The sequence below is a fragment of the Trichosurus vulpecula genome, chromosome 1, assembly GCF_011100635.1.
Source record: "Trichosurus vulpecula isolate mTriVul1 chromosome 1, mTriVul1.pri, whole genome shotgun sequence".
In the NCBI taxonomy this organism is placed as follows: Eukaryota; Metazoa; Chordata; class Mammalia; order Diprotodontia; family Phalangeridae; genus Trichosurus; species Trichosurus vulpecula.
Window position 1 is genome coordinate 553,862,422 of NC_050573.1, and position 12,250 is coordinate 553,874,671.

The following is a 12,250-nucleotide window of genomic DNA, read 5'->3' on the forward strand; positions in this document are numbered from 1 at the left end:
CTGTGACCTGCCAGAGTAAGCAGAGTGCTGGATTTGGAAGCGAGAAGACCCCTTGACTCTGAGGAAGTCGCTTGACTTGCTCACCCTCAGTTCCCTTCTCTATAAAATGGAGATCATAACAGCTCCTTCCTTACACAGAGCTGCGGCGGGATCCAATGGGATGACGTACGGAAAGCACTTTGCAAACCAAAAGGCACTCTACAAATGCTATGACCACTGCCATCACCGTCACAACCATCATCACCGTTGTCGTCTTCCAAGCTGTTTTTCCACTTCACTGGCCTGTGTCTCGTTTTAATGGTTGCTCCTCTAGGTTCTGGCACAAATGGGCATTGATGATTTTAGAGAAAAAATATTTAAAAACAGGGAAGGGAGTGTCCATAAATAGAGTGACAGTGTGTCCATAAATAAAGAGTAGGTACTGTCCATTTACAGAGGACAAAGTGGCCTTAGAAAAGAGGTCTTGGATTCAGAGACTGTACACATAGCTTATTTCAGGCTGCTCCCAGCACAAACAAGGCCATTAGGAGCCAAAAGCTCATACTAATTGCTTGTTACCCACGTATGTGTGTACACATGTGGTTTCTTTTCCCCCAGGATGAATCTTATCTGCCAATGTGTTGAAAAATGAATTTACTGCCTAGAATTCCAGTGCAGAGAGGCCTTGTTAGTCTTCCAAATTAAATTAGATCTTTTCTTGTTCCCTAGGAGCACTAATGTCATGTTTCTGAAGATGCAGCATAGAGTTGTGTTGGTAGAAGGAAATGAAGACGATATAACCCATGGGTTTTCCGTGTAATCTGTTTTCCTTTTTTAAACAGTACCTCATACATGTATACACAGAAAAAGACACGCACACATTTATACCCTTCTTTAAAAATCCATTCCCCTCCATTCCTAGGATTAATGCTCTCATGGCTCTCTGACAGACATCAGCTTTGGGCTGTTGCACGTTTCCAATATTCATATGCCACAGGGAACAATACATATTAGCCTTTTTTTATGTTCAGATAGCAAAAACTAAGTTCGAAATGGCTAGAACTCAGGAGATGACACCCCCAATATTATCCTGCAGGACTTCAGTAAATGTTTAGTGAATGAGTGAACTTGAGAGGATGTGTAGATCAAAACTAACCCCTTAAGATGAGGAATGGGTGTATTTTTTTAAACATATATTTAAAATTCCATCGATCTCCAATTTAACAGTTAGCTTGGGATGGACAAAAGTAACTGAGCAGGCACACTTTCTAAAGACCCTTCGCTAGGGCCTGGTGCAGTACAGTGTTTGCTTTTTCAATGAAAATAGTTCTATTGTAATCTTTGTTTTTATATCATCAACATTTCCCGATACTTCTGCTGTTCCCTTCATGGCTTATAACACAAGAAAAAGGGAACAAAGGGAACAGCAAAACAAACCAACCTAGCAATTAAAGGACTTTGTTTGTACTAAGGAAAAACAAATCAATGGCAATACCTCATTCAGTGTAGAATCCTTTCCCTTCTGGGGCCGGGAGATTTTTGAAAAATGAGAAAGAAAGAAAAGGCCGGTGGGAGCAAGAGGGTTCATTTAACAAATTGTGCGTTTTTTGAAATTAGAAAGGAAAAAGGGAAAGAAATTGATATGCACATAGCTGCTACTTCTGTACCTTGCTTAAAGGATAGATTTGCTCACAAGTCATGGAGAGCAAGCAAAATCCACTGAATGTCTTCCTTGCAGCCTCAAAGAAATGAGTATTAACAATAATTTTAGAGACATTAAATTTAAAAACAGAGGAAAATGCTGACAAAATGACTGAGTGAGGCAGTCATCAGGGAAGAATAAAGAGAGATGGGAGACTCTCTTTAGTTCCCTAGAGGGATGTGTTGTGGAGGCCAGAGAAGATGGCTGATTACCAAAAGGAATGAGGAAACCAACTGACTTCAATCACACTATATTTCTCTTGTGCCTTGGGTGCCTCTTGACATGAAATATTCCAGACGGGCAAGAACCATTCTGCGACTCACCAAGAAATAATCATTTTAGAAAGACAACACACATACACACACACACACACACACACACACACACACACACCCCTGCGCATACTACACACACTGACCTTCCTAGAAGAAAATCATTTTCCTAAGCCCTGGGATAGGGCTCATTTCTGGAGAAGAAATGTATCTACCTTACTGAGAAGGCTTCACCAGTTGCTTTTTTCCTCTAATTTTTTCTTTTCATTTATTTTTCCTCCTCTAGTGAAGAGCTGTGATTTTTATTGGAGTAAGGAACTTTCAATGAGAAAATTCCCTCTATCAATGCAGACCAGCAACCCCTCTGTATTTTATAGTTTTGCAGAGGGATGTTGGGGTACTGAGAGGTTAAATGATTGTCCAGGCTCACACATCCTGCACAGCATGTTCAGCAGGCACAAGCCATAACAGCATAGATCAAGAACTGAAAGGGACCTCAAAGGTATTTAGTTTAATCCTGTCATTTTACAGATATGGAAACAGGCCTAGGGAAGTAAACAGAAGCTAAAATAAAACAGATAACAAGTATCAGGATTGGAATTTGAATCTAAGTCATATGACTGTAGAACTAGCTTTCTTACCATCTCACCAAGCTGTCACCCCAGTGGGTTTGAAGAGATACAGCTAAGGACAGAGACCATTCCAGGCATGGAGGACAGCTAAAACAACAACATGGAGTGTTGTGTGTATTGAACAGTGAAGTGGGAGGGGAATATTGTATTAGAAGACTGGAAAGGTAGAAATGGGCCACACTGTGAAGAGCCTTCAATGCCAAAGGAGTTTGTGATTGGCCTTTGAGACAAAGAATCCAGTGGAATTTGTCGAGTGGGGGGAGAATCAAATCTGAGCATTTGGAACATTGCTTTGGCAGCCTGAGACCAGCTCTTGATCCCCTATACCAGTGGTGTCAAATAGAAATAGAGGCCTTTAATCCATATGTAAAGATCCCTGCAAACCACATATCAACTTAGCTTTAAAATGTAATGCTATCTGTTTTATTGTATTTTTATTTTGTTAACTATTTTCCAATTACATTTTAATCTGATTCAGGAGTGTTGTGGGCTACACATGTTTGACATCTCTACCCTCTACCACCTGCCTCTCTTCCTCTAATTTCATTCTCTATTTTTTCCTTGAAGGGGAGGGAGGAAAACTTTCAAACTATGGATACAATAGATTTAGGGCTCTTTTCATTGTGCTCTGACTCTCTGTCTAGTGTTTCTTGGCATAAGGGTCCCAGGACTGAAGAGCTAAATCCACAATGGGAGCCCTCGTAAATCACAGGAAATGGGATAGGCATAATCATTTGTCACGGCATGGAGACAGCTAGCTACCTAGCAGCCACGTTGATAAACAGAATGAACCCGACATTCATCTCCTTAATGGGACATTAATGTCTCCGATTGGCTGCGCCCGCCCCAGTGCTGAATCTGACTGTGGCACCTTCTAATTGCTCCAGAAAGCCAATAATTTATAGAGTGGGCTCTTTAATGGCTGCACAAATCTACCCAATCAATTTGGTGCCTTAATTGAAATTTGTGGCTTAACAAGAAAAATCATGCAGATGCCCTGTTTGGACACGCTTCTGCATTGAGCCGCACATACAGGTCAGTGCTTTGCTTATGGGGTGATGCCTGGAGACACGGCACAGGACCATTAGTTTATGTCAGATGCAGAAAACAGCTATACATTCACACATACAAGGGTGTGGTGAGACTCAAGGGAAAGAATGGAGGTAATGCATTTTGCAAAACTTGCGGCACTGTATAAATGCCAATTTTTGCCATTGCTAGTCTCGGGTCATCAGGCCTCCAGTTTGGCGTTGACTTCATTCTCTGAGTCTTCATTGTGTAGTAGCACTCTGGCTAAGCTCAAGACATGTTTACAAAACAATACAAGAGTGTGCTGGTAAATGTTTGAAACCCAGGCTTTCTGGAGGGAAATAAATCAAGCTCTGATTTATAATGATTGCTGAGTGAGTTCAAATCTGGCCCCAGACACTTACTAGCTGTGTGACCCTGGGCAAGTCACTTAACCCTGTTAACCTCAGTTTCTCCATCTATAAAATGAGCTGGAGAAGGAAATGGCAAACCACTCCAGCATCTTTGCCAAGACAATCCCAGATGGGGTCATGAGGAGTTGGACATGACTGAAAAATGACTGAATGACAATGGCAAAAATGCTCACACTAAAAATTTAACAATTGGCTCTTGCAAGCTAGAGTTGGTTCTAGCACACCTCTGCAAACATCCATGGAGGAATATATCAACCCCTTTCCTCATGTACCCTCCATTATACCCCTAAAGAAATAGAAGGAGCCCTGACTCCAGAGCTAAATCTGCATATCCATGTCTAATTGGTTCCCTTGATCAAAATTTGGTTCTGATGCGGCTGTATCATGGAGCCTTTGTGAGCTGGTCAACTTCATTCCATGCCTCAGCCACAGACTGTACCCTTAATCCTGGCCAGTCATCTTACGCATGCTTGTTGTTGGTCATTAGGAGGACCGGGCAAGACAGTGTGCTTAGATCACTACGCATCTATAAGCCCTATTAGTTGTAAAGACATGCCTGCTTCACAGATGTTGGGTCCGTAGTATTTATTCTCTGCATAAAGGATCACTTATTGAGTACTGGAAATGACATAAAAAATAATTTAGTCCAACCTCTTAATTTTACAGATAAGGAACTGAGGCCCCATAGAAGTTAAGTGACTTGCCCAAGGTCACACAGGTGGCTGAGTCAAGATTTGAACGTATGTCCTCTGACTCCAAACCTAACACTCTTTCCATTCTGTCATGCTGCATATATACATAAAATGGGTTGTAAATGTTAAAATATAAAACACCAAAAACAACAACTCAACCTCAAAAACATCCACACAGCCCTTAACTCTGACGGTTCTAATTCTCTGGGTGATCTCGGGCAAGTCCTTTTCTCCATCTAATGATGGAGAATGAGTGAGCTGTGTTAGGTAATCTCTAAAGTCTCTTCTAGCTTTAAACATATGATACTATGATTGATTCTATGACTGGAACAGAGAAGCACAGGAATCCTGTCCAAAAGTGATAATCTGGCGGGACACTTCTGCCTCCAAAATAGTCTGAAAATGTTTACTAAATGACGACTCTTCACGCTTGGAGTGGAACTAGGTTGGGTTATGATAATAATTATAGCAACTCACATTTCTTTTGTACTCTAAGCTTTAAAAAGTATCTTCTCCCCACAATGCTATGTTTTAGGTAACACAAATGACACACTTGACTCACCAGGCAGGAAAAGATGCTCTTTGAAGTGGTTTTTTGTTGTTGTATTTTTCCTGGCCTTCTTCTGCCCAGGGTTTCCCCGTATACGGAATTCACTCCCTCCTCACCTCTGCTTCTTAGAACCCCTTGTTTCCTCAGGTCAAGCATTATCTCCCACACAAATTCCTACTGGATTCTCCTTAGTTGTTAAGACTCCCTTTCCTTCTTTCTCAAAATACCTTGCATTTATTTATCTATCTGTTTCCTTGTGGTCCTCCCCAACTAGAACGTTAGCTCCTTGAAGGTAGGCATTGTTTTTAGCTTTTTTCTTTGTATCCCTGAAATCCGGCACAATGCCACCCTGCACCTTCTACCGGGATTACCTGCCGGTTGCATTAGGTCTCACCCCACTCCAGTCCCTCTTCCACTCAGTCGTCAAACTGATGTTCTTAAAGTACAGGTCTATTTAGATTGCCTTCCATATTCAATAAACTCCAGTGGTTCCCAGTTACCTCCAGGATCAAACATAAAATCCTTTGTTTGGCTTTTAAATACATTTGTAACTTCTCCCCTACTTTTCTGGTATCCTTTTACCTTATTCCTACCCATGTGCATTGACACTAAGCTCCTTGTTGTTCTTTCAACACGATACTCCATTTCCTGATTAGCTTGTTGCCTGGCACATAGTAGGTGCTTAATAGATGCTAGGTGACATAGTAGGTACTGTACTCTGTGATCCAAACAAACTAGACTTCTCTCTGTTCGTCTCATCTCCATGTCTTTTCATTGGCCATCTCCCTTGCCTTCACTTACTCCAGGATACCATCTTCATCAATTCTTTCCTGATCCCCTCAATTGCTAGGTCCCTTCCTCTACAACTACTCTGTATTTAAACTTTGTGTGTATGTATGTATGTATGTATGTGTGTATGTATATGTGTATATATGTATGTGGATATCTACATCTATCTATATCTATATATCTGTGGATATCTATATATTTGGAGATATGTATCTCTCTCTATATATATATCCATAATATACATATAGGTGTGACTCCATATACACACAATATACACATATAAATAAGTACTTATAAACTTGGATATACTTTTACACATACTTGTCTTCCCCATTAGAATACAAACTCATTGTGAGTTTCAGTCTTTTTTCACTTGTATCCTCAGTGTCTAGCACAGTGTCAGACACATAGTAGGTGCTTAATAAGTACTTATTGACTGATTGTTTCGGATTGATTGTTGAATCTGATTGATTAGAGGCGGGATGAGGCTGGTACTGATGGGTGAGTCTGGGCAACATTTTTAGGATGTTAATGGGCCTGCAGATATCCAGAATTTAGCATGATTGGTCTCTTCTGTCCTTCGTCTCCTTTTCTAAAAACAAGGTTTGAAAAGGAAGGGTAGACAAGGAGAGGGCTGAAGCAAGAAGAGTAAAGAAAGTATCTCACGTAATCCTTACCTCAGAAAACTGAAGTCTCCCGAAATCACTGGGTGGGTTGGCAATCTTAAAGACTTTCTTTGGCATTACCCATGTTTCCAGGGTCTCTAGTTTGCTCACAGCGAGATTTGTTGCATGGTGTTTGATTAGGAAGCCTTGGAAACGGTCAGCAAGGAAGTATAGATGAACAGATACTGGGTGACCCATTGGATAGTACCTGAAAAATAGAAATGCCCATCCGTGACTGGGAGCAACCCCAAATCAGGACCAGGAGAGGCTGAGATGCATTACCTCTCTTGTGTGCACTTAGCCTACTGTAGGTCTGGGTCAATGAGGCTGGCCTGCTGAATAAGAAGCTAGGGGTTTTATTGCTGAGTCAACCCCTTGGGCCATGTTAGGAAGATGAAAGGGGGCACTGACGTAAAAGGGGACTGGTGACCAAAGACAAACAGCTTACTAGATAATTTTGACAAGAGCTGTGCCATGCAGAATCATTAGGTGATATATGGTGTAGGGGAACAGGCCCTAGATTTGGACCTAGAGGACCTGGGTTCAAATCCAAGCTCTGACACAACTGGTGTGACATTGGGGTGAGTCACTTCATAGGGTCACAGAAATCAAACTTGAAGTTCTCTCTGGGTTACCTGGTTCAATTTCCCCCTAATTTTACAGGTGTGGAAACAGATGAGGCCCAATGAAATTCAAGACTTGCCCAATGTGACACATATAGTTACTGTAAGCAGAGGTATTTGAGCCCAGATTTCCTGTCTTCAGCTTTGCTGTTTTTCCTATACATTGCCTTCTCTTCATTTCTCTAGTCCTGTTTTCACATCTATAAAATGAGATATCTGGGCTAGATTATTTTAAGCTTTAAACTTTATGATCCAATGATAATGTGTACCACCTGAGGCAAAAATGCCACAGGCTGCCCTTGAGCACTGTGGCATAATAGATAAAGAGCAGACCTCGCAGTCGGGAAGTCCTGGGTTCAAGTCCTGCCTCTGAGGTCTATGTGACCCTTGGGAAATCACTAAACTTTTCAGTGCTTAAGGTAACTCTCTAAGACTATAAATTGCTGAGAACGTGTCATCTTATATTGGTTGAGGGGAGTCCCTTTATTGGGTCTTCCTTACACCAGTGGAAATCACGGGTCCAGAGCAAGTGGTCATGGGGAACATGGCATATTTGGAAGAATCACAGGTTTTAGCATCAAAAGACCTGCTTTGATTCCCAGCTCTGTCACTTACCTATGTAACCTCGGGCAGGCTGCTTAACCAGTTAGGGACTTGTTTCTTCAGCTATAAAATGAAGGGCTTGGCAAAGATGACCTCTACAGTCTCTTTAAGTTCTAAATCTATGCACTTATGTCAAGGACCTTTCAGGGACCTGTGGCTCACAGGTAGGAGGAGGACAGGCAAATTTCAACAGGTGAGCCTGCCAACAGCCAGATCCACCCCTCCCTCTAACTTCCCCATTTAGGAATTGCACGTTGACAAGTGAATTTCAATGGCATGGAACCAAGTTAAAAGTGACAATCACCAAAGCAAGCAGCCAAAGAAGAGAGGGTCAACTCATTTGGAAATACACTTAATGAGGACAGCCAGTCAGGAAGCAATGTCTTCTCACAGCCCCTGATACCATGCAGGTCTGTTTATGGAGCTTCTGGAATAAGCGTAGCCCAGCAAGCTATAAACAAGGACTCTGGAAAAACAGCCCACAAGGCCATGCAGCCAACACAAGCAATCATCTCACTGCTGTTTGAAATCCTAAGACCTACTGCTCTCATGATGGGCAGTGGCAAATATTTACTGTGGTTGAGGAATAGCTTGGATCAATGAGACGCAACTAATGAATCATTTCTGGAAGGGGAGACCCTTAGCAGTGGCTGCCCTGGTGAGAGTTTGACTCCATTTTGGCAATATGTTGGACTACCAGAGTACATATCAGAAGTAACCTAACCTTCTCTTAGTCTCCTAGCTCATATGCACACTTATCCTTCTTGATCCGTGGGTGAGATGGAGAAAAGAGAAAGGCAATGAGGAGGCATTTTAAATGGTCACTCTTACATCTGAGTGGGTATAAACACACCTAGCCTAGTGTAAGGCTAGATACACAGCATATTCTTAATACAAGGATTAACTTGATTAACTTAGAGTTTTCTAGTATATGCATTTAGAGCTGGAATGGCCTCAGATCTTGGCCAATCCTCTGATTTTAGAAATAAGGAGGACTAAGTGATTTACTTAGGGTTACACAGCATAGCTCAAAGTTGAACCTGCTTCCTTTGACTCCAAGATTATCTCTCTTTTCCACTGTGTCACATAAGCTGCTCCAGAGTACACTTTTTTTTCCTTTCCCTCTCCTCCTTTTCCATCCTGGATTCTTCACAAAGTCAGAAGCAGCAGATGGATGGGAGGTACGTAGTGGGATAGTAAGGGAAGAATTATTCCTCTTTCTTCAAGTGAAGCCGTTACATTAAGAAAGTCTCTCTCAGTTCAGCGGCAGAAGTCCCTCAGTGTTTCAGGCAAAAGAAGCCTGGTCTATACCTTTGGCTGTGTAAAGAGCCAGCTTGTATCCTCTGCTTAAATTTTACCTCTGATGATTGCTACCTTGGGTAGGTCACTGGCCATCCCTGGACATCACTTTCCTCCTCTGTAGAATGAGAGGTTTAGCCTAGACAGCCCCCTGAGGTCCTCTCCAGCTCAACATCTAAGGTCTCCTTGGGTGGGAGTGATGCAGGCACTCGGGGTAGAGGGGGGCAAGAAGGTACACAGGACACAAATCTGTTAGCTATATAAATCTCTGGAACTCCCCCATCCTTCATCCCTAAGGCAAACACATTTGAAATGGTCTCCTTCTCAGGTTGACTATATGGAATGGATTTATTCCCCCTACTCCTCCATTTTAAAATCAACACAAAAGAATCTCTTCTTCTAGGAAGCTGCCTAGAATTAATCCCACTTGGCCAATTACACCTTCCCTTTTTCTTCACTGTCTCCATACTCAGTGTGTACTATATTCATTTGCACTGTCTGTGTTAATTTGATGGTATTATGAAGTGATTTATGCATGTATAGTGTGTATCCCCCCCATTCCAAAGTCTTTTTCATATATCTCCTCTGTCCACCCTCTGCCTAGTGCCCAATGCAGTGCTCTATACAGTAAGTATTCATGAAATACTAAGGAACAGCTCAGATTAGGCACAGCTATAGGAGAAAAGAAAAGGGGGATAAGAAGAAAAGGGGAGGAAAGGGAAAAAGGAGAGAATTAAAAAGAAAGAGAAGGGAGGGAGGGGGGGGAGAGAGAGAGAGAGAGAGAGAGAGAGAGAGAGAGAGAGAGAGAGAGAGAGAGAGAGAGAGAGAGAGAGAAGGAGAAAGGAGAGAAAGGGGAGGAAGTGGGAGAAAGCCAAGAGAGGGAGAGAAGTTACAAGAGAGCTCGGCATCCTTTATAGCTTGTAAAATAAAAGGCTGCCCGCTTCGACAAAGTTTAAATTGTCCAGCACTTATACTGTACTTGTCCCATAATAACAGCATTCCACAAATCATTGTCCCCATTCTGTTAAATACAAGTTTCCTTCCAGTCTCCATCAGAAGCCTAAGTTTTTATGCCCAATTACAATGGTTATATAAACCTCCTGTGTTTTTACCCATTTCCTGAAATCATTGCCTTGTTACAAAGGATGAGATGTGAAATAAAGAAAAAATGAAATGTGTGTGTGTCTTAAAATGGCTTCTTGGGCAAAGGCAGCTGGGTTAAACACACACACACGCGCATGCACACACACACACACACACACGCACACACACACACACTACTCTTTTTGCCGAGAGCTTTGACAAGGAAAAAAATAAAACAAAAACAACAGGACTGTTACTGCTTGGCAGTAGACTCCACAGTTGACAGAAGTGTAACCAGGTACTGCTCACAGGCTCCAAAGGTGTCTGTGTCAGTCCTGTGCTGGTCTGTCCTAAAGGTCCAATCCTATGATGACTAATATGCTTGTACCTTACCTTCAGCTACAAAAATCCTCCTAAAGAGGGTATAAATCAAAATCTATTGCAAAAGCAATAGGGGAGCTGGGTCTATTTTAAAGAATCTCTGCAGTGACTCCTTTTGTAAGCCAAACAAACAATTTTAGAATGGAAATTATCATTCCGTAATTGACTTGTTTTGTAAATTCAGGTTTTCTTTGCTGGGATTGCTTTAAGTGGGGTATGCCATTACCTGGTATAACCCCCAATGATTTCTAAGCTCCAGCCTGCTTATTTCCAGAATATTTTGCACAAGGAAAGTCTAGGCCAACAAAAGGATGTGTATTGTCTTTCCAAGTACACTATAAGGAGATGTGCTCTATCATGATGATGATGATGGTGAAAATTTTGTTTATCTTTTGGCCTGGACCTGCAGTTTCATTGGTATAGGGAACTTCCAGGGAGAAAATTCCCTTCACCAATGCTGACTAATGTATTCATTAATGTAATTCATGTAATTTATAGTTTTAGAAATGTCTGGTACTGGGCACTGGGAGGTGAATTGGTTTGCCCAGAGTTCCCCATTCAGTGTGACTTGAACCAAGGAGACTTAAAGCAAGACTTCTTGACCCCATAGCCATATTGCAGAGGGAGAGGCCTTAGTATACTAGCTGATAATCGGAAATTCTATTTGTCACCCTAGTTGTCTTGCAGGGACACTTGACAAGAAGGCATTACAGAGCAAGAAGGAAGCTCAGGGAAGAGGCTGTATATTCGGGACCTCTGGTGGGAAGAAAAAAAGGGGACTTTGCTTGAGGAAAAAGCATGGGACAATGGAAAGCTAGATTTGGAGCCAGAAGACTTGAGTTCTAATCCTGGTTCTGCTACTTCCTACCTGTGTGACCTTGGATAAAACACTTAACTTCCCTGGGCCTCAGTTTCCTCATCTGTAAGATGAGGAATTTGGATTAGATGACTTCCAAGTCCTTTCTAGCTCTCAGGCTATGATCCTATCATATTTCTCTCCCTTTCATTCCCCCTCCTCTCCTCCCAAGGTACTATGTGTCATACAGGAGGGAAGAAACAGAAAGGAAGAGATGTTAGAAGAAAAAAGAAAAAGAGGAGAGAAAAAGAAGGAAGGAAGAGGGAATGAAAAAGAAGGGGGAAGGAGCTGGGAGAAAGAAAGTAAAAGCTAGAGTGGGGCCTTTTTTAAGGGAGCAAACATTTATTCAAGCAAATAGTAAACAGAAATCAGAAATATACATATATATATAATAAAATACCAAAGAATATTCAAGAGTGAATTAACTTTTAGCTGGAAGTTGAGATCTAAACACAAACAGAGAAAGCCCTTTCTTACCCAAGGAAGTCTATTTTGGAGTTACAGTAGGGCTTCTTAACCTGGGATTGATGGACTTTTTTAAAAAAATTAATAACTATTTCATTATAACTGATTTCCTTACAAATCCTATGTATTTTGTTTTATGAATTTAAAAATACTATTGTGAAAAGGGGCCCATAGGCTTTACCAGAATGCCCAAGTGGTCTGGGACACAAAAAAAGAT

At 41.6% G+C, this 12,250-nt stretch overlaps 1 protein-coding gene across 1 annotated transcript in view; it reads right to left on the reverse strand.

Moving 5' to 3' along the window:
* XYLT1 (xylosyltransferase 1) overlaps window positions 1-12,250 on the reverse strand; it is a 232,411-nt gene that overhangs the window by 25,876 nt on the left and 194,285 nt on the right. Inside the window, exon 9 of the mRNA XM_036741727.1 lies at window positions 6,736-6,931. Coding sequence (XP_036597622.1) covers window positions 6,736-6,931 — 196 coding nt within the window. The remainder of the gene's footprint in view (window positions 1-6,735; window positions 6,932-12,250) is intronic.